Raw genomic sequence first — 19,576 nt, 5'->3', positions numbered from 1 at the left:
TGTGGTTTTTAATCATTTTGTATTGCAACCTGGAGAAGGTGATCCCATTCTGCATCACTTTGTAGTTAATTTTATTCATGTAATCTGATTTGCATTCGACATTCATTATTGGAGTAAAGTGAATTTCTGCTTCGTATCCGTACTAAGTTTATAATACGTGATTGTGCCCTGAATTTTGCTTCTCAATAGTTGTAAACTGCAGAACATTAAGTAGCCATTTAACCCATAAGGTTTACACCTCTGTAACTGGTTGGAGTTAACCTTTTAATCCTTATTTAGGTTTTCCTGTGAGTTGGACAATAGTTCTGATTAACTCAGTAACAGCTCATTATTGCGACATTCAAAGCTTCATTCAGTTTAGACTCCTGCTATGTTGGGCACCAGAAATGTACAAAAAGTGCTGAGATGGTTTTTCTATAATTTACTCAAGGAAATGAGGTGTATAAAACATGCAAATGGTGATGACTGTCAAGTCATTTAGTTGCAGTCTGAGTGAGTTTCATTTGCAAATAATTCATAGATTTTAATCATGCCACATCTAAGTCACAAAGTTACTTTTTAACATTCTGTGGATGTCTAACATGTATTTCTGAATTGTACATAAACTGTATTCTGTTCAGAGTCTGAAACCTGGGTTTTAACTGAATGTACAGAGAACTGGTCTCTGGCTATCTTCTCTCATGTTTGAGTATCATTCCTGAAATAGGAGTTCTGGTCAGCCAGTTTAAAGCTTATGGTTCTCATTCAACACATAGGTTTAAATTGGTCCAAATGTGATTCTGCAATATTCTTGTTGAGTCCTGCATGCCACTTGAGTCAGAAGTCATATCCTTACTTGTCTGATTCTCCCAGAATCAAAGGTTTTTTTTTTTTGCTGCTTGGTTTGATCTGAGATTTTATAAACTGCAGTTTGCCTTTTTTTCTATACAATGATTGTTGCCCTTATGACTTGGTCATAAGGTTGTCATAGCCGGGGGAGGTACTGGGGATAAGTTCCCAGTCCTTATCAAATGCTCTCAATTGCGTACACCTCAGATATCCTGACAGCCGAATCCAACTCCCAGTCTTCATGTGTAGCTTAGCTACTTAGCCTGGCGGGACTATTTCTACCAACAGGGGAAGGGGCAAAGGCGGGCTACTGGTGCCTTAAAAACAGTCACTTTGGCAGGTGGGGCTCTTCAGCTGTGGTTGGCAGCTCTTCTAGTAGAAGGAAAATTCTGATCTCAGACTTCCAGAGCTTTTCGTCTATACGTACCATGGGGAAGGGTTCGGGAGTAAACGCTGAGGAAAATTCCGGAGCTGGGCTCCCTAAGGCCGTTCCACATTGATTTCAATGCTGACCGGCAATTCCTACAGTGCCACTGATACCAAACCGTATGGGTCTCTCCTATTCCTTTGGTTCATCAGCTGCATGGAGAGGGGGAGCCTGGTGGGCAACAGCTCACTCACCCTATTGCACTGCCCTGACTTGTGCATCACCTAGATAGCTAGGACGCGATATCCATGGTCAACCCTGACTAATGGAGGGCTCAACTATGGACTTCTGGAGAATATTCATTATTCTAGCCCTTTGGCAGCTAAATCAAGCAAATTGGGAGGGGTTCATTCATAGCACATTACTCAATAGACAAGTATAATGTGTGGGATCTATCTGTTGGATAGTACAGGTTTAGTTCAATGTTTGAACCTTCTTTGAACAATCTGTGGCCTTTAGGAATGGCCGGCTGTAAAATGTGAAACATGTGGAGACCATGAGTGATTCTGTGAGGTTTCACAGCTCTGAATATTTCTCAAGAGTATTGGATTCATCAGTCCCAAGTTCCAACCTGCAGCACTCTCCATCCATGACCCATTTATACTGGAAATGTAAAACAGAAAGTTGAAGTTGCTGTAAATTTGTAATAAACACAGATGAAAGGTTATCGCTCAGAAACTTTAACACTGTGGTCTGTCCACTAATGCTACCTGGCATACTGAATATTAGCAGCATTTTCTGTTTTTATGCGCAATTGAAAAGTAAGTTCAATACTGGTTAGCTGCCCAAGACCCCACCTGGCTTAAATTTCAGGTTATGCTTTGTTGTGAACTCTTACGCAATTTTTCACTTTACCCCGTTATACAACTTCGGTAACAGAGCATTCAGTCCAGTCTTGAGTACACAGTCAGGCAAAAGTGTGAAATGCAGGGAAAGAGAGTCAGTTGGGAGAGAATATTTGCACAACTTGTGGCTCCTTTCTAAACCTGAATCCAAGAGGCCTGCTGGCTATCTATATGACAGTTAGGGCTGTTGGCATTGTGGATAAAAATGCAATTTTTTTTTGCTTTTAACTTTATTTTTTATTTAAGGCATCCATTAGTCTTGCAAGACCATGGATCTGCGCCTGGAAAGTCTTCAATCTCCAGGACGCAGGCCTGGGTAAGGTTGTATGGAAGACCAGCAGTTGCCTATGCTGGACAACACCAGTGTTGTCCAAGGGAAGGGCAAGGGCTGATACAGCTTGGCACCAGTGTCGTCCTAGAGCACTGTGTGGTTAAGTGCCTTGCTCAAGGACACAACACGCCACCTCGGCTGGGTCTCGAACTCATGACCTTCAGATCGCTAGTCGAATGCCTTAACCACTTGGCCACTTGCCCACAGTACTGCTTTATCTATGTGTTAATGTCACATACTGAGATGATGAAGTGGAAATGGTTGGGTGGTCCTCTTGTCAATCCAGTCTGCTGATTTGGTAGGGAAACCATAGTCCGTCAGCTTTTCGTGATAAAATTGGATTCTATGCATAAGAGCAATTCCTCTAGTTCTATTGTGAAGTTTCTCTAAATGTTCAGCTTTTCCTGGCTTTTTGAATTAAGTTGATTTTACATTGATCCTTCCAGAACACAGAAGCTAAATGTACAGCAGTGTTGAGATCTCTATCTAAATGAAAGTGTAAGTGGGCAGATAGTAAGTTTACAAAAGGCACATAAGTTGGTGGCTTGTGGATAGTGAGGGAGTTTGTCAAAAGATTCATTGCAATACAGACACGAGATTCTGCAGGTGCTGAAAATAGATATAAATGTTGGAAGTTGGGCAGGGAAATGACAGATGGAATTTAATGCAGACAAGTGTAAGGTGGTGCATTTTGGGAGCTCAAATTCAAGAGGAACATATGCAATAAGTATCAGGATCTTCAGAGGCATTGCTGTACAGAGGGGTCACGTGGTGCAAGTCCGTAGCTCTCTGAAAGTGCAATACAAGTATTGTAGATAGAGTATTTAGGAAAGTGTATGGCATTCTTGTCTTCATCAGTTGAGGCATTTAGTTATCAAGCCCTGTTATAACTGTATAAAACTCTGGTGAGGCCACAGTTGTACAGTTCTGGCCACCTACTGTAAGAAGGAAATGAAGACCTTAGAGAGAGTGTGGAATTGATTCACCAGGATGCTGCCTGGATTGGAATGGATTAACCATGAGGAGAGGCTAGGTTCACCAGGGGGCTGCCTGAATCGGAATGCATTATCCATGAGAGGCTAGGTTCACCAGGATGCTGCCTGGATTGGAATGGATTAACCATTTGGAGAGGTTAGATTCACCAGGATGCTGCCTGGATTGGAATGGATTAACCATTTGGAGAGGTTAGATTCACCAGGAGGCTGCCCGGATTGGAATGTTTTGACCATGAGGAGAGGTTAGATTCACCAGGAGGCTGCCTGAATTGGAATGTTTTGACCATGAGGAGAAGTTAGACAAGCTTGGATTTTCTCTGTAGTGTCAACCTAAGGGTGACCTATTAGAAATATGTGAAGTTATGAAAGGTTGTGATAGAGTAGGAAGTCAGTGTGTTTCTCTTCGGGGGAAAAGTTATATACAGACGTTTGTATGAGAAGGCATAGGTTTAACGTGAGAGGTGGGAAAACTTAAAGGAGATTTGCAAGGCAAGTTTTTTTTTTCTGATGCAGAATGACAGATGTCTGGAACCCTCTCTGGTAGGGGAGGTGATGGAAACATTTAAGCAGACACATAAACATGCATGGAATAGAGGAATACAGATTTTGTGCAGGCAGATATGGTTAGCTGGAGTATCGTCATGCTTGGTGCAGATACGGGGATGGTGATGGGGAAATGCAGGGCCTCTTCCAGTGCTGTATTGTTCCACGTTCTGTTCTAGGCCTCATGCCTGTATGTAAGTTGTCTGATGCTGACCAACAGATCGGCAAGTTGAGCCAACATCTATTGTGATTAATATTACAGAAGACCAGGATTAATCTAATCAGTTACTGGAGCCTGTTCCAGCATTTACTTTGTTAGTGGCTCTTTTATTTTTCCTTTCTTCATTCTGCTGTCGTTAACACAATAACCGGTTTAACGCCCTGTTTCAATAATTGCAGCCTCAGCAACAAGGGATGGCACCCAGAATGTTTAAAGCCTTAGTTGGAAAAGGACATCCAGAATTTTCATCAAATCGACAACAGGATGCATTAGAATTCCTTCTGCATTTAATCAACCTTGTAGATGTAAGTCTCCAAATGGCAACAAATGTCTTTACTTCAATTTCAAATTTTGGTTTTAGTAGGTATTCTCCAAAATTTCTTATTGATGGATAGGTCCATTTACAAAAACAGATTTGTTACTAGGAAATTGTATTGCCAAATTTATTCATGATATATTATCTCTTTTAGTTTGGTTTCAATATAGAACAATTCAATCTTGAATCGCTATGCATTTAAATTTCTGAAAATGGGATTCGGGGTTCATTTGATTCTTAGCGGGCTACAAGTTCACTAACGTTTGCAATCATTCATTGTAAAGTGTCCATAAGAAAAATATTTTGTTTTAAAATCAACCTTTAGTGCACTCCTCTTTATCCAAGCATAATTTTCTTTGATATAAAGATAAAAGATCTTGCTAATGTCTTAAGTAAGACATAACAAAATATAATAAAAACAGATTTATTAAAACCTGGAAATCACATTTCATTTGTAACACTTGACTGCTTTAATGCCTGTGCATGATACAAGATGTCATAATAAATTCACCTGTCTTCTGGGAAAAAACTTCATATCATAATATTGCTGATTTTCTGCTATTATAAATCCACCTTTTTCAGCAGATAGAAGAATAAGAATGTTGCACTCAAGTACTAATCAAAGCAAAGTCCTCAAAGAAGTATTTTTAAATTAGTTTACTTTGAAATGCACGTGTCATTAAAGAACAGCCACACAAAATTGTTAAAGGTAATTTGTCTATGGCTAACATGATTTTAATTTGTGCAGATAATAGAGAACATTAATGACGTATCATAAACATTCAAGGAGTACCTTCTTGCATCAAGAGATGATAGTCTTTTTCTCCCACACAAAGGGTTGTTATAGTGGAAATGGACTACTTGGAAAGGCAATAAAAATTAGATTTTGTATGAAGAGAGTCATTTGCGGAGTCATGAGCGATTTTAAATAAAGCTGTGGCGTAGGATTAAATTAGGTAACTATTTCATAATGTCAGCACAAATAATTGCTTTCTATGCTGTATGATTCTATAATTCTAAATTTTAAGAACTGTATTGCTTAGTTCTGCTGACACTTAAAAAAAAATATAGCTTTTTAAGATTATTTATGAACTATTATACTTTGTGTTTTAGAGAAACAATAATGGTTCAGATGATCCCAGTGAAGTCTTTCGCTTTATGGTAGAAGATCGTGTCCAGTGTTGCCAATCTGGGAAAGTCAAATACACACAGAGAGTTGACTACATCATGCAACTTCCTGCTGTGGTGGAGGCTGCTGTTAACAAAGGTGTGGATACCATGAGCTTGCTTTAGACATGGAGGAATACATAGGCAAAAGTGGAGAGACATTCATAATGATTCTGCACTTACTACAACTGGAATGGTATCAAAGATGCTTTGGTACTGTTGAATTTTCTTCCTATGTAGATCTAGAAAAAAGCTATTTTAGTTGTGATGTTATTTTTAACCTACAAACATATAAATTAGGAGCAGGGTTAGGTTGCTCATTAACAAGGAGTTTTCACCCACGGAACTGTCACTCATTCTCTGTAAACTCTAGAGAGTGTTGTGCATGAAAATCCCAGGAGATCAGGAGTTACCAAGATATTCAAATCACCCTGTTAGGCACAACAATCATTCCATAGTCAGGGTCCCTTAGATCAAATAACTTCTCCATTCTAATGTTTGGTCTGAAAAACAACTGAACCTCTTGACCATGGAGTTGCTCCCACATGATTGGCTGACCAGATATTTGCCTTAGCGAGCAGGTGTACCTAATAAAATGGCCACGGAGTGTAAATTGCTAGCAATAGATGAACCCACTCCAATGCCTGTGGCAAAGCATTACATAGATTTATGCTTATTTTCTGCTTCCTGTTCGACAGCCAGTCTTTTCTCCTTTCAATATACAAGCTTCTACTTTCAGTGAGAGCCTTGGATCTGGACTGTTATCAAATAGTGTTTAATAGCTTGAGCCTAAACAATAAAATAATAGCTTTTATTTAGTTTTGCATGGAAATTACAAAAATAAGCTATTTATTCTGTAGTTTATATTCAACGGTGTTGGCGCGAGGCCAAGTGGTTAAGGCGTTGGTCTAGTGATTTGAAGGTCGCTAGTTGGAGTCACAGCTGAAGCAACATGTTTTGTCCTTGAACAAGGCACTTAACCACACATTGCTCTGCGACGACACCGGTGCCAAGCTGTATCGGCCCTAGTGCCCTTCCCTTGGACAACATTGGTGGGGTGGAGGGGGGAGACTAGCAGCATGGGAAGCTGCCGGTCTTCCATAGAACCTTGCCCAGGCCTGCGCCCTGGAAACCTTCCAAGGCGCAAATCCATGGTCTCACGAGACTAACGGATTTCTATATACTATATATTCAATAATGTAACTCAGATAAAAGAAAATCGCAGAGCCCTGGCCTGATTTTGCTGTTTACTACCATTGTCATGTATAATGATACTAGAACATGAATAATTATAGTTAATTTATAACTTTTTATAGTCCTTTTTAATATTCATTTTTCACTATGTTTGTAATTTATAATTTTTATGGCTTTTCACACAACAAATTTCACATCATATAAGTCAGTGGTAATCTGATTCTAACCTGAATTAATTCTACTTTATGAATTTCTCCCGAGAGAAATGCAAAATGAATTCACATATATTGGTCCTTTATTTGTTCCTTGTTTCCCTTTGGGGAGTCTGAGCTCTTCCAAGAAGAACCCAGGTGACATCTGGACTTCGATGTGGAAGAACTTTCATACCTCATCATTAGAAAACCCAACTACTCCATTGAAGTACAATTTTAATGGAGAATTCATACAATTACAGTATTTCCTCATTTTCCATGTGGAAATTAGTGCATCTAAGTATAATAAATAGGACCTTTGCAATTGAATCATGTTTGTATAATCTCAAGATGTTCAAAAAATGAAGAGGAATGACTATAATAAACAGCTTTGTAAATATTTTTAATTTTTTAAAAACAATTTTAAATACAGCTCCTTTTGTTATTTGACAGAGGAACTTGTAGCTTATGAACTAAGGAGACGGGAAGCTGAGATAGCAAAGCGACCTTTCAGAGAGGTTGTTCGTGCCAAAATTCCATTCAGCGCCTGTCTTCAAGCATTTCAGGAGCCAGAAAATGTCAATGATTTCTGGAGCAGTGCACTTCAAGCAAAATCAGCTGCAATAAAGTAAGTGGGCTTTTGCTAGATTTTTTTTGTGTGTGAAGCATATGTGAGTTAGGGGCAAGAGTGTAGGCTTCCTGGCTCCTTGAACCTGCTCTGATATTTGATAAGATTTTGGCCGATCTGATTGTAACCTCAACTCCACGTTCCCTTTGAGCGACAGCTGCTATTTAACCTTCTGCTTATTATGAACCTACGTACCCTTGCCTTGGTTGATGCTCCTTAATAACCTTCCTTCCTATCTTACTACAAACTTGATATTGATTAATTTGAGTTGACATAGTCTGCCATTTATTGGACTGATGTAAAAGGCTGTAAGTAAGCATACATATTCAATTTGACCAGATTCAATACCTAAACCCACTGATATTTCTCACCTTCACAGCTGGGCATTTCATTGAGTAAAAGAAAGGGTTTAGAATGATTTTCTTAATCGCAGTAACATCTGGCCTTCTAAACTAATGGATATTATTGTAAACATTTATAGCGGTCTGATTTGATATATTAATAGATTGGATAGTTCCCTGCAAACTTTTCAATTTATGTAAATATACATGCTATTTTGTTTTTGGATATTAAATTATGTGCAGCCAATTTCTTGATGGTTCAACTCTACAAACATACAGATGTGCAAGGACATTGAGGAATTCAACAGTAGTTTATGCCAATCATAAACTTGTGTCAAAAAATGGTCTTAATATTTGCAGAATCTTTATTAATAAAACTTATATAGGCACTAGTATTGTAGATACTATTTGTTTTATTTTCTCTTGACTAGATACACTAAAGATAACTGAAATGCTTTTTTTTCAAATTAATAAAATTCTAAAATGAAAAAACAATTTGGGTAATCTCTTTATGCTACACTGGGCACTAAACCATACAATTTTACTGTAATTTGAGGGTTTATTGTGTATTTTAAATACATAGAAGACAATTGAACATTTATTATTCATCTCTTTCACTGCACACCATCATATGCAATTTCTATATTTATTTGTGGTTTTTCTCTCCTGCTTTTGCAGTGATTAAACAATGAATTTGCTACTTTCATTAGATCTCTTGATCAGTTGAAAGTCTACTTACAGTGAATCATGCAGTCCTTTACTATAAAATAGATGACAGAGTATGAATTATTGTTTTTCTTTAATACATGCGCTTGAAGACTAAAGCCAAAATTGCATAATAGGGCTATTCATAATTATCTTCTTTTATTCCTGAAGTATGACTTTCCGAGCAACACACACAGAATATTGGAGGAACTCAGCAGGCCAGGCAGCATCTATGGAAAAGAGTACAGTCGATGTTTCGGGCCGAGACCCTTTCAGCAGGACTGGCTGGAAATGTCGACTGCATTCTTTTCTATAGATGCTGAGTTCCTCCGGCAACTTGTGTGTGTTGATCAGATTTCCAGCACCTGCAGATTTTCTCGTGTTTGTGACTTTCCATCACGTTTTTTGCTTTGATTGATAAATTTTGTCTATGTAGGTGAGCATTGTAAACATAGAGAAAATTAATGGCAATGGTAATATTTCTTAGCTAAAAGAATACTGGGGCCTGTCAAGCTACTTTTCATTATTCAGAAGGTGGATAACCAGAGCAGCATTTTCCATGTTGGTGTCAATTGAAACTTATTTCTCCATCATCTTTAAAAAAGGTTGAAATACCTGTCATTCTCAGTTCTTTGTGTCCTGAGTAATTTCTTCCTTGGCTTTATAATGATTTTATAAAGAGGAAATTTAAAAACATGTTTTATAGGACAATGCTGAGTAATAAGGAATTTTATTTTAGATAATCATTTCTGAAATAAATATGCATTAAGAGCCACATGATTGATTTGTTTTAACTATTTTAAAATAGAATCAAATGTGTAAAATTTAATTGTGTCAGAATTAGAATCAGTTTTATTATTACCGACATATTTCATGAAATTTATTGTTTTGCGGCCGCAGTAAAGTGCAAGACATATAAATTACGATGTTACTAATAATAAATACAGTGCAATCAAGGTCAGATTGAGAAGTCTCTGACAAACTACCATCGACATGTCCCGTTAACAGAATTATATTTTATTAACTATTTAGTCCTATTCTTCTGTGTTATTTCACTCATTAATTGTTTTTCTAAGTAACATAATTTATGTAAAATGGACAATATGATACCAAATTTCTGTCCAAAGTGTTGGAAAAAAATTAATTTGATACTAAATAAATGAATGGATTAAAGAATAGAAACTGTGATTTAAAGTAGAATATTTTTATTTACAGGACAATCCACTTTGCTTCATTTCCTGAATATTTGGTGATTCAGATAAAGAAATTTACCTTTGGTATAGACTGGGTACCAAAAAAATTAGGTAAGCTCTTGGAGATCAGTCATTTTTAAAGTAGTCAGGTTCTTTCGGTATATTTTTAATGAAGGTATTCATAATGTGCAATAAATAAACAAAGAGGGGTTGCTTTGTTGAAAACATTTTGTAAATAACTATCATACTACCACTGGAACCACTCTTCTCCCCTGCCACTCAATTGGTGATTTAGATGTTTTCAATCATGATAGGGGAAAAGACTCCCATGCTGTCTCTAAGCTATGATGGAGGAAAATAATTCCTTTCAGGACAGCAAGATGTTTCTGAATTGACTACTTCTCTTTAATCACGCTCTTGGGTTATTCCCAGGCCACATTTGAACATCAACATATATCAAGAACTTCTCCTCCTGCCTTAGGTTGGACGTGAGACATCCTAGTTATGCATTTGCTGGTATCCAGGTGGAACTCATTTCTAATTTGTTCTGCTTCTACAAAGAGCTCAGAATTTTCTGACCCTGTGCACAAATCTCGACAGCCACCCAACCGCTACCCCTCCTCCTGTGCGCTTATGGGGTTGTCTACAAACAATTACTCTGAGGTTCCTATTTACCTAACAAATCTGGACAATCTCTCCAGTGACATTAAAGATATGCAGAAAATAGCTACTGACCATTGCAGATCACATCTGGTACCCTTCTCTGTCACTTTCAAACTGTAATTAATCCATGGGGATCAATGAGAAATGTGGACTTGAAATCACGGAATTTGGACGTGGGATTTATAGTTTTCTTTATTTGTCCCTCCAATTATTTTTTAGCTAAGGTGTCAAATACTTAAATGATACATTTCTTGGAATTTGGTGCATGGAACTTATCCTCTGATCGTGTTAAGTTCAATGAACACCTTTCACAGTTGATAGATTGTTGGGCTGCATGCTTTACATTTAACTGGAGTTTAATCGACAAATTTGAAATCTTTAACTCCATCATTCAGAAATACAGAATCTGTTATTCTGAACCACATTCAATAAATAATACCAAATTCACATGCTATTGTTTTGACTGGTGACTGCATCCCTCTCAGTGTTCTGAGTCCACTCGGGTACCAATAATTAGGCCATGAACTAAATTATATCACTACTCAGTGAGATGTTCTGTTGATATCTGTTTTGGTTAATAAAGCTACTTGCATGTGTGCTGCCTCTTATATTACAATGAAGACTGTCGTAATGAGCCAGCGATTTCACGATCCTTTGAAGAGCTCGCGGACTTAACTCCCTAGCACGCAAGTACGGCACCTTTAAGCAACTGAAGGTGCGTCGCCATGGGTGGAAGTGAAGGATTCCAAGCCAGACTAAATTGCCGAAGAATGAAACTCCCTGTTATTAGCAAATGTACAGTTACTGGAGAACAAGATTGAGGACCTACACGCAAGATTGCTAAGTCAGCGGGAAGTGAGGAATTGCTGTGTTCTCTGTTTCCCAGAGTCAAGGGTCACTTTGGACGCATCAGAGACTTCAGTAAGACCTGATGACTTTTCAAAACACCACTTGGACAGGACTGCTGATTGAGAAAAAGCAGAACGTGGGGGTCCATGTTTCATGATAAACTCTAACTCTTTGTGGTGCTTGGATGCAGTGAACTTGTCGAAGTCTTGTTGCCCTGACCTGGATTAAGTGCCGACCGTTCCACTTACTGAGAGAGTTCTCCTCTGTGATCCTGGCCGCAATTTACGTCCTGCCAAAGGCCGACGTTAAGCAAGCAGTCAATGTATTGGGTGTCGCCATCAGCAAATAAGAAACAGCCTACCCTAAAGCCTTTCAAATCATTGTTGGGGACTTCAGTCAGGTTTGTTTGAAGAAATGTCTGCCTAATTATCATAAACATACCACCTGCAGCAGCAGGGGCCCAACACAATCAGTCACATATTTACCACAATTAGGAATGCCTACAGTTCCATGCCTAGACTGGGAAATCTGATCACTTGGCTGTCCTCCTTCCTGCATACAGGCAGAGGCTAAAGAGTAAGGCTCCAGAGATGAGGACAACAAAGATGTTATCGCAGGAGGCAGAAGAGTGGCTATGCAAATTGCATTGAGTCGGTGGACTAGACTATATTCAAGGACTCATCAGAGGATCTGAACAAATATACCACAGTTGTCATATACTTTATAAAAACAGTTGCATTTGAGTGTGTCCTACAAAATCATTCAGTCTTCTGCAAGCAGAAGCCATGGATGAACCACGAGATCAGTGGTAATCAGATCTGGCGACCAAATAAAATACAGGAGGTCCAGGTATAATGTCTAGAAAGCCATCTCACGTGCTACGTAGCAATTCTGGACCCAACTTGTATCACTGAAGGATGCTGGACAGGTGTGGCAGAGCTTGAATGCTATGATCTCCTATAAAGTGAAACCAAGCTCCAGATGAGATCAATGCCTTTTGGTGTTCACTTAGACCATCAAAACATGGAGGAACCTTCATGAACTTCCACAGTCCCCAGTGACCCTGGGGTTTCAGTCTCTGAGGCTGATATGCGAGCTGCCTTCAGGGGGGTGAACCCTTGGAGAGCATCCGGCCCAGATGTGGCCAAGTTGTAAAAGATGTGCTGATCAACTGGCTGGAGTGTTCACTGATAGCTTTAACCTCTCACTTCGGCTGTCTGTTGTAGCCACCTGCTTCAATTATACTGATGCCTAAAAAGAAAATGGTAACCTGCCTCAGTGATTATTGTCCCATAGCACTTACATCCACAGAGATGAAGTGTTTTGAAGGGTTCCTGATAAAATATCAACTCCTACCTGAGAAGCAACATGGATTGGCTCCAATTTGCTGACAGGTACAACAGGTCTACAGCAGATGCCATCTCATTGGCTCTTCACTCAACCCTGGAACATCTGGACAGCAAAGATGCGTACATCAGGATGCTGTTTATCGACTACTGCTCAGCTTTCAACACTATTAGCCCCTCAAAATTAATCAATCAGCTTCAAGACCTAGACGTCAATACCTCTTTGTGCTATTAGATCCTCGATTTCCTCACTTACTGACCCCAGTCAGTTTGGATTGGCAACAACATCTCCTCCATGATCTCTATCAGCACAGGAGCACCACACGGCTGCGTACTTAGCCCCCTGATCTACACCCATTGTACTTATGACTGTGAGGCTCAGCACAGCTCCAATGCGATATTCAAGTTTGCTGACAGCACCGCTGTCATTGGCCGAATAAAAGGTGGTGCCCAATCAGCAATTGGAGGGAGATTGAAAATCTGCCTGAGTGGTGCTGCAACAACAAACTCTCACTCAAGACTAAGGAGTTTATTATTAACTTCAGGAGCAGGAAACCTGAGGTCAATGGAACCAGTCGTCTCCAGGAAATCACAGATGGAGAGTTTCAGAAACTTTAAAATTTTCAATGTTAGCATTTCAGAGGATTTGTCTTGAGTGCATCACATAACTGATTTTAGGAAGAAAACACAACAGTTCCTCTCCCTTCCCTTTCTAGATCTTTCTATCTCTACCTCTGGAGACAACTTATCTACTGATGTCCCCTCCCCTTTCTAGATGCTTCTGTCTCTATCTCTGGAGACAGCTTATCTACTGATGTCCCATTTCCGACACCTCCCTCCCCTTTCTAGATCTTTCTGTCTCTATCTCTGGAGACAGCTTATCTACTGATGTCTACTATAAGCCTACTGACTCTCACAGCTATCTGGATATCTGGACTATTCTTCTTCTCACCCTGTCTCTTGCAAAAATACCATCCCCTTCTTGCAATTCCTCTGTCTCCGCCGCATCTGCTCTCAGGATGAGGATTTTCATTCCAGGACGAGGGAGATGTCCTTTTTTAAAGAAAGGGGCTTCCCTTCCTCCACCATCAACTCTGCTGTCAAACGCATCTCCCCCATTTCACGTACATCTGCTCTCACTCCATCCTCTCGCCACCCCACTAGGAATGGGGTTCCCCTTGTCCTCACCTACCACCCCACCAGCCTCCGGGTCCAACGTATTATTCTCCATAACTTCCGCCACCTCCAACGGGATCCCACGACTAAGCACAACTTTCCCTCCCCCCCCCCCCACCCCCGCTTTCTGCAGGGATCGCTCCCTAAGCGACCCCCTTGTCCATTTGTCCCCCCCCAACCCTCCCCACCGATCTTCCTCCTGGCACTTATCCTTGTAAGTGGAACAAGTGCTACACATGCCCTTACACTTCCTCCTTTAACACCATTCAGGGCCCCAGACAGTCCTTCCAGGTGAGGCGACACTTCACCTGTGAGTTGGCTGTGGTGATATACTGCGTCCGGTGCTCCTGATGTGGCCTATATATTGGCGAGACCCGACACAGACTGGGAGATCATTTCGCTGAACACCTATGCTCTGTCCGCCAGAGAAAGCAGGATCTCCCAGTGGCCACACATTTTAATTCCACATCCCATTCCCATTCTGATATGTCTATCCACGGCCTCCTCTACTGTAAAGATGAAGCCACACTCAGGTTGGAGGAACAACACCTTATGTTCCGTCTGGGTAGCCTCCAACCTGGTGGCATGAACATTGACTTCTCAAACTTCTGCTAATGCCCCACCTCCCCCTCGTACCCCATCCGTTATTTATTTATATACACACATTCTTTTTCTCTCTCTCCTTTTTCTCCTTCTGTCCCTCTCACTATACCCCTTGCCCATCCTCTGGGCTTTTTCCCTCCCTCCCCCCTTTCTTTCTCCCTAGGCCTCCTGTCCCATGATCCTCTCATATCCCTTTTGCCAATCACCTGTCCAGCTCTTGGCTCCATCCCTTCCCCTCCTGTCTTCTATCATTTTGGATCTCCCCCTCCCCCTCCCACTTTCAAATCTCTTACTAGTTCTTCTTTCAGTTAGTCCTGACGAAGGGTCTCGGCCCGAAAAGTCGACTGTACCAGAGATGCTGCCTGGCCTGCTGCGTTCGCCGGCAACTTTGATGTATGTGGCTTGAATTTCCAGCATCTGCAGATTTCCTCGTGTTTGAGCTCCTCTGCTTGCTTAGAAGTGGTCAAGATTCAGCGCATCATCTAAAACTTTGACGAACTTCTATTGATGTGTAGTGGAGTGTAATTTATATATTGACTGGGTTGCATCACAGCCTGGTATGGAAACACCAGTGCCCTTGGATGGAAGAGCCTACAAAAAGTAGTGGATACAGCCTAGTTTATCACGGGTAAAGTCCTCCCTACCATTGAGCACATCTACATGGCACGCTGTCGCAGGAAAGTAGCATTCATCATCAAGGACCGCCACCATTCGGGGCATGCTCTGCTTCTGCTGCTGCGATCAAGAAGAAGGTACAGTCGCCTCAGGACCCACACCACTGGCTTCAGTTATTACCCTCAGCTATCAGGCTCTAGAACCAGAGAGGACAACTTCAACTTCACTCACCCCGTCACTGAAATGTTCTCACAAACCATGAACTCACTTTCAAGACTCTTCATCTCATGTTCTCGATATTTATTACTTATTTATTATCATTTATATTATTTCTTTATTTCTTTCTCTTTGTATTTGCACAGTTTGTTGTCTTTTGCACTTTGGATGGGGTCAGTCATTCTTTGATTCTATTGTGTTTCTTGTATTTGCTGTAAATGCCCGCAAGAAAATGAATCTCAGGGTTGTATATGTACTTTGATAAATTTTCTTTGAAATTTGAAGATTTTGGTTAAGGGGTAAAGTGTGAAATATTTTAGTTGTAATTAAAAGAATGTGCACCTGCTCATTTTTCCTGAACATAAAAGTTGTTTGGCTATTTTAAGTCCATATGTGTTGTAAGGCACATCACATGACTATAGTTCTTCTATGCACTGTGCTTTAGATGTCTCGATAGATATGCCAGATCTCCTAGATGTCTCCCACCTAAGAGCAACAGGTTTGCAACCGGGAGAGGAAGAACTGCCTGATATTTCTCCACCCATTGTCATAACCGATCAAAGTAAAGGTAACTCATTCTTACATCACAGTTTACAGCTCAATTATGATGTGTTAATCTATGACCTGTTCATCTCATTGAAGCAATGTGTATGCATTTTTGCTGCAAGGATACTAATAATTTCCAATCTAGAGCTCTGAAGGAGGTAGCTGTTAAAATAGTGAATCGTGAGTTATTTTCCAGAGCTCTGTAGAAAATGGGAGTAATTCCCACAGATTAGAGGGTGAAGAATAAGATTGGGGGAATCTGGCTATGGGATTTTCAAATGAGGAGTCACAGTCTCCGAATAAGAGCTTTAGGACTGACATGAGGAAAGACATTTCCCTCACAGGATGCTGAATCTATGGAATTCATTACCTCATTCAGGAACTGTTCTTGAGATGGAATTTGATAAAATTCTAGGCGTAAAGCATCAAGGAATAAGTGGGAAGACATGTTATTGAGTTAGGTAAATAAAACTTGATTGTATTGAATGATGGAGTAAACCCAGAGGGCTGAATGGCCTCTCCTGTCCTATTTTCTATCAACAGGGTCTCAGCCCGAAACATCAGCTGATGACACTTTTTTTCCATAGCTGCAGCCTGGCCTGCTGAGTTCCTCCAGCATTTTGTGTGTGTTGCTTGCATTTCCAGCACCTACATATTTTCTTGTCTTTGTCCTGTTTTTTTACGTTTATTTGTTTTCCTTTGGAGAAACACAGCACTAACACTTACAAATTGTTTTTGAGGAGACACGATGACCTTGAACTTAAATCACTTCATTAAAAACTGTGATGAACCGTTAATTCCAACATCAGGTTTTAGAGGCTTTGGGCTTTGTAAAGCAGATTATTTTAGGAATATTCACTGTTCTCACAGCCACTTCTTTTAATGCTCTAGAATACAAATTGTTAGTATCCTTGAAGCAAGAATGCATACACATTGCAGTAGGGTATGGCTGGGAATTGCATGCCATGGGATAATTCCCACAGGTTTCATTGTTGGACTTATGGGTGTCTTTGGGAAGGTAAAATTATAGTGGAGGATCCAGTTGTCAAAATTAGATAGATAGATACTTTATTGATCCCAAAGGAAATTACAATGTCACAGTGGCATTACAAGTATACAAATATACAAATGTTAGATGAGAAGTAAGAAAGAATTTAAAAATAGGTTACCTCATCATTTCCCTGGCTATAGATTGATTCATTATAGAGCCTAATGGCAAAGGATAAGAATGACCTCACATAGTGCTCTTTCGAGCAGTGCAGTTGTCTTAATTTATTACTAAAAGTGCTCCTCTGTTCAACCAAGGTGGCTTCAGAGGGTGAGGAACATTGTCCAGGATTGTCAGGATTTTCCATTGGGGCCTTTGTTCTACCACAGCCTCCAGTTTGACTCCTATAATAAAGTCAGCCTTTCTAATCAGTTTATTGACCCTTTTGGCATTACCCATGTTGATGCCATTGCTCCAGCAAACCACTGCATAGAAGATTGTACTGCCAACAACAGACTGGTAGAACATGTGAAGGAGAAGCCTGCATACTCCAAAGGACCTCAGGAAGTAGAGGCACTCTGACCCTTCTTGTACACAGCCTCTGTGTTGGTGCCCCACTCAAGCCTGTCATCCAGGTGCACTGCTGGATACTTGTAGGTACATTCACGTTTAAGTTAAAGACCATATTAAGCTTAAAGAAAAGGCAAGTTATTGTATGAAAATAGATGGCAGTTCAGAAGTTAGAAAAGTATATATAAAAACACTAAAACTAAAGGAAATATTGAACTATGACATAAAGTGAGCTAGAGATATCAAGGCAGTAAGAGTTTCTGTCCTTACTTTGAAAAGGAAACTTGTTAATAAGGTGAGCATTGGTCCTATAGAAAGTGAGTGTGGAGAATTAGTAATGGAAAACAAGGAGCTCACAGGTAAATTAGATCGGTATTTTGTTCCACTCGTCACTATAGAGGATACAAGTAACATTCCAAAACTAGGTACAAGGAAAGCTAAAGGAATTAAGGAAGAACGAGCAAATTTGTAATCACTAGAATTGTTGGAGCCACTGACTGAAGTCCTCAGATCCTGATCAACTTCATCTAGGGTCTTTAAAAAAAAGTGGTTTGTGAAAGAACTGATGAGCTACTTTTGATTTTCAAAAATTTCCTGGATTTGGGCAAAGTTTCATTAAACAGAAAAATAGTAAAGGAAATATTTTTATTCAGAAAGGAGGAGGAGGTATTTGACAAGAAGCTAGGGGCTAGAGAGCTTAACCTTTGTCATGGCAAATTTGTTAGAAGTTAAAGTAAATTATAACAGAGCCCTTGGAAAAATTCAAGATAATCAGGCAAAGCTGACTGTGTTTGGAAGGGTAATCATAATTGACCAATATTTTTATTTGAGAAAATAACGTGTGCTGCGGATAAAGGAAACTGGTGGATGTATGATATTTAGATTTCCAGAAGGCATTTCCTAAGGTTTTTCACCTAAGATCATTGCAGACAAGGAAAGCTCACAATGGAGGAGGTAATGTATCAGGGAGGAAAAAGGCTCGCTGGCTGAAAGGAAACCGAGCTGGCATAGGTGTTTCTTCTGATTGGTCAGAGGGATTCTGGTTGCTGGATTCTCAACATTTTATAATTGATATCAATTACTTGGATAAAGACACCAAAAGGTATGGTTGCTAAATTCCCTGAAAGTAAATGGTGAAGAGGGTGTGAGGCCACAGAAGTAAGTGAATGTGCAAAGATCAGGCATGGGGATTGTCCATTTTGGCAGGAGCAAAATAAGAAGTGGGATAAAGAGGAAGAGGTTGCATAGCTTTGGAATGCACAAAGAGTTGTGTGTCCTGTTGTATGATTCACAAGAAAATGCAGTTGGGGCATGGAATTAGGAAATATAACAGAATGTTCTCATTTATTTGCTGGGGGATTGAATATAGATTAGGGAGGTTATCCTTCACCGATATAGGCCATTAATGGAATGCCATGCCATGTATTATATTGGTCTTCATATCTGAGGAAAGATGCTGTTGTGTTGGAAGCAGTTTAGAGAAGGTTTACCAAAGTACTGATCGGAACAGACATTGGGCTACAAAAACAAAAAAAGCATTGTGATTCCCCTCAAGTAACGTAATCCAAAGGCATCATATAGTTTATGAGGTACAGTGAAATCAGAAAATTGACAGGAAATTATGTCAAAGTTGAAATAAAATCTTTGAACTATTAGGAATCAAACATTTGATGCAAATGCTGCGCATTTTCATTGAGAGATTAAAATTGCACTTATTTGAATCAAAATGCTTTCTCCGGGATAGACATACATTAGCCTCAAGGGAGGAGGTAAAAATTGTGCTGGTGATTCGAAACACATATTACATCAGAATTTCTAAAGCATTTTGGGATGTTTGCTCTGTAAACTCCAGAGATTGTTGTGCATGAAAATCCCAGGAGATCAGCAGTTTCTGAGATAATCAAACCACCCTGTCTGGCACCAACAATCATTCCACAGTCAAAGTCACTTAATTCACATTTCTTCCCCATTCTGATATTTGGTCTGACCAACAACTGAACCTCTTGACCATGTCTGCATGCTTTTAAGCATTGAGTTGCTGCCACATGATTGGCTGAATATATATTTGAATTAACAAGCA

At 39.9% G+C, this 19,576-nt stretch overlaps 1 protein-coding gene across 3 annotated transcripts in view; it reads left to right on the top strand.

Moving 5' to 3' along the window:
* Positions 1-19,576, top strand: part of usp13 (ubiquitin specific peptidase 13) — a 94,988-nt gene that overhangs the window by 54,688 nt on the left and 20,724 nt on the right. For all 3 annotated transcript variants that reach the window (XR_011885680.1, XM_072255317.1, XM_072255318.1), the window contains exons 11-15: positions 4,369-4,494; positions 5,619-5,772; positions 7,511-7,685; positions 9,947-10,035; positions 15,838-15,960. Coding sequence is in view for 2 of the 3 variants with exons in the window: in XM_072255317.1 (XP_072111418.1) it covers positions 4,369-4,494; positions 5,619-5,772; positions 7,511-7,685; positions 9,947-10,035; positions 15,838-15,960 (667 nt within the window). In the remaining variant the exon portion in view is untranslated. The remainder of the gene's footprint in view (positions 1-4,368; positions 4,495-5,618; positions 5,773-7,510; positions 7,686-9,946; positions 10,036-15,837; positions 15,961-19,576) is intronic.

Source organism: Mobula birostris, chromosome 4, assembly GCF_030028105.1.
Source record: "Mobula birostris isolate sMobBir1 chromosome 4, sMobBir1.hap1, whole genome shotgun sequence".
Classification (NCBI taxonomy): domain Eukaryota; kingdom Metazoa; phylum Chordata; class Chondrichthyes; order Myliobatiformes; family Myliobatidae; genus Mobula; species Mobula birostris.
This window is presented reverse-complemented; position numbering and strand designations above follow the sequence as displayed.